At 40.5% G+C, this 2,220-nt stretch overlaps 1 protein-coding gene across 1 annotated transcript; it reads right to left on the reverse strand.

Annotated features, from left to right (window-relative positions):
• Nucleotides 1-303: 303 nt before the first annotated feature.
• On the reverse strand, nucleotides 304-1,870 carry LOC109914092 (spectrin beta chain, non-erythrocytic 2-like; the record flags this gene model as incomplete). Its single annotated transcript, XM_048594677.1, has 3 exons — nucleotides 304-425; nucleotides 1,190-1,386; nucleotides 1,698-1,870. Coding segments are annotated over 3 exons (492 nt in total), but the record flags the coding sequence as incomplete, so codon positions are not given.
• Between the last annotated feature and the right edge of the window lie 350 nt (nucleotides 1,871-2,220).

Below are 2,220 nucleotides of genomic sequence, written 5' to 3' on the forward strand. Positions count from 1 at the left end.
AACTCTGGATTCCTGGTACTAGGCTCTGGATTCCCAGGCTAGGGACAATGTTCCAAAGAACACCATATTGAATTCAAAACATTAACTCTCCTTCTCTCTCCAAGACCTGACGAGATTCTTCCACATTTTCCTGGACCAGCCTCCAGGATTTCTGGAGCCGTAGTTTATATACCTGCAGTCTCTAAGACAGGAAACCAGGAAAAAGACCAAGAATGCCCAAGGAGACAATCGGAAATGTGCAGTAAGAATACCGGGATCTGAAACCCATCGCAGAGACAATGGGAAAAATGATTATCTGGTTACCAAACATGGAGACTCTGTCTGACTCACTGCTTCCTCGGCTTCTGCATGCTCCTTAGAATACTGCAGGAATTGTGAGACGTAGGTTATTATTGATTTCTCATCAGGATTGCTAACAGCAACATCTGAGGAAAGAAAACAGCCCTGTCAAAGTAATAATTATATTAACACCCAAATCTTTCCTTCTATAAACCCACAATCCCTTCCTTATATAAACCACAAAACCCTTCATCATATAATCCCATAATTTCTTCTTTATATCAACCCAAATATCTTCGTTATACAAACCTCAAACCACCTGTCATGTAAACCCCCAAATGCTTCATTACATAAACCCAAAATCCCTTCCTTATATAAACTCTCAATCCCTTCATTATATAAACTTCCAAACCCTTCATTTTATAAACTCCCAAGTCCCTCATTATATAAATGTCCAACCCCTTCAACATGTAAATAGTCAACCCCTTGATTATATAAACCTACAACTCTGGATCAGATAAACTGAAGAAACACTTGATTATATAAAACCCTAAACCCTCACCCAAGTCCCTCATGGTGTAATCCTCCAAACCCAGCAATTATATAAACATAATAAACTTCAATTGTATTCATAATTGATGAGATAAAATCAATATAAACTCCTGAAACTCTGAATTATATAAACCCCCAAACCTCTCAATTACCTCAGTGTCCAGGACACACTCATGGGTATCTATTATTCTATATATAACCCTCCAAACCCTTGATTAAATTCCAGTCTTGGCTTTCCATTATTCTATGTGTAACTTGCCCAAAACCTAACTAGTTTCCTCTCTTCTATTCTTTTTTCCTTCTTTTCCTCCCTGCCTCACAGCAGTTGGCCCTGACTCCTCTATCTGACAGCTCTCACCCTTTGCTTCCAGTAGTCTGGGGATTTTCAGCTCCTGCTCTGCAACTTTGAAAACTATTTCCAGATTCTCCATGTCCGACCCCTGCTTGAGCTCTTGCAGGTCCAGCAGGCCGGGTCGGAGAGCATTAATAATGGCAACAAAAGGCAAGCCATTTCTCCAACTTGTGCTGAAATCTTGAATAGTGAATCCCAGGGCCCTGAAACAGAGTATCAGCCATTTTTGTATCAAACACACTATATATTTGAAAGGGGAATATTTACAGGGCTGGAGAGAAACAGGTAGGCGAACAGGAGGCTGGAAGAACACAGCAAGCCAGGCAGCATCTGGAGGAAAGGAGCTGTCAACATTTTGGGTATTACACATCTTCAGGATGGGATTGGGGATTGGGACTAAATCAATAACTTTTTCAAAGGGTCAGAGCAGGTATGAGGGGCGAATGGCATTCCTCCATATGACTGTAACTCCATGTGGGGATTGAACAACAATCTTTAACCCTGAGCTCCTTACTCGGTTTTTTCCTGAACCCACTGCAGTAAAGATGTTTTTGCTGACATCTTCTTTCCTAAATGGATTGGCGCTTCCCCTCTCCGCAGGGATAATGCTGCCGGCGAAGAATTCAAAGCGGGTGAAGGCTCCTCAAGGCTTTGCCTTGATGCGAGTCCACTGGCAAGTTTCTTGACCTGTTCAGAAAAATAACAAAATCAGGAAAGTCCTGGAAACAGTGCACAGAAAAAACTGTTCCAATTGGCAGATGGATCAAAAACCAGATGACTCCAATTGGAAGACATTGGGAAAAGAACTAAAGGTGACATTGCTATAACTTCAGCCAATGGTAATATTGGAATTCAGGTTCCAGAGTTAGACCTGGATTGACAGACCATATGTTTTATTTTTACAATTTGGTTACCATGGTGAACATTTTCACCTGAGGCTAAAAATGTATTTTTAACAAAAGAACATCAAAGTCTATTGCACAAAAAGTAAATTCAAAGCTGTAAAAGACAATTTGGAAAAAGTTAATCTAAACAAC

The sequence above is a fragment of the Rhincodon typus genome, unplaced genomic scaffold (assembly GCF_021869965.1).
Source record: "Rhincodon typus isolate 14 unplaced genomic scaffold, sRhiTyp1.1 hic_rhity00012842, whole genome shotgun sequence".
Lineage (NCBI taxonomy): Eukaryota > Metazoa > Chordata > Chondrichthyes > Orectolobiformes > Rhincodontidae > Rhincodon > Rhincodon typus.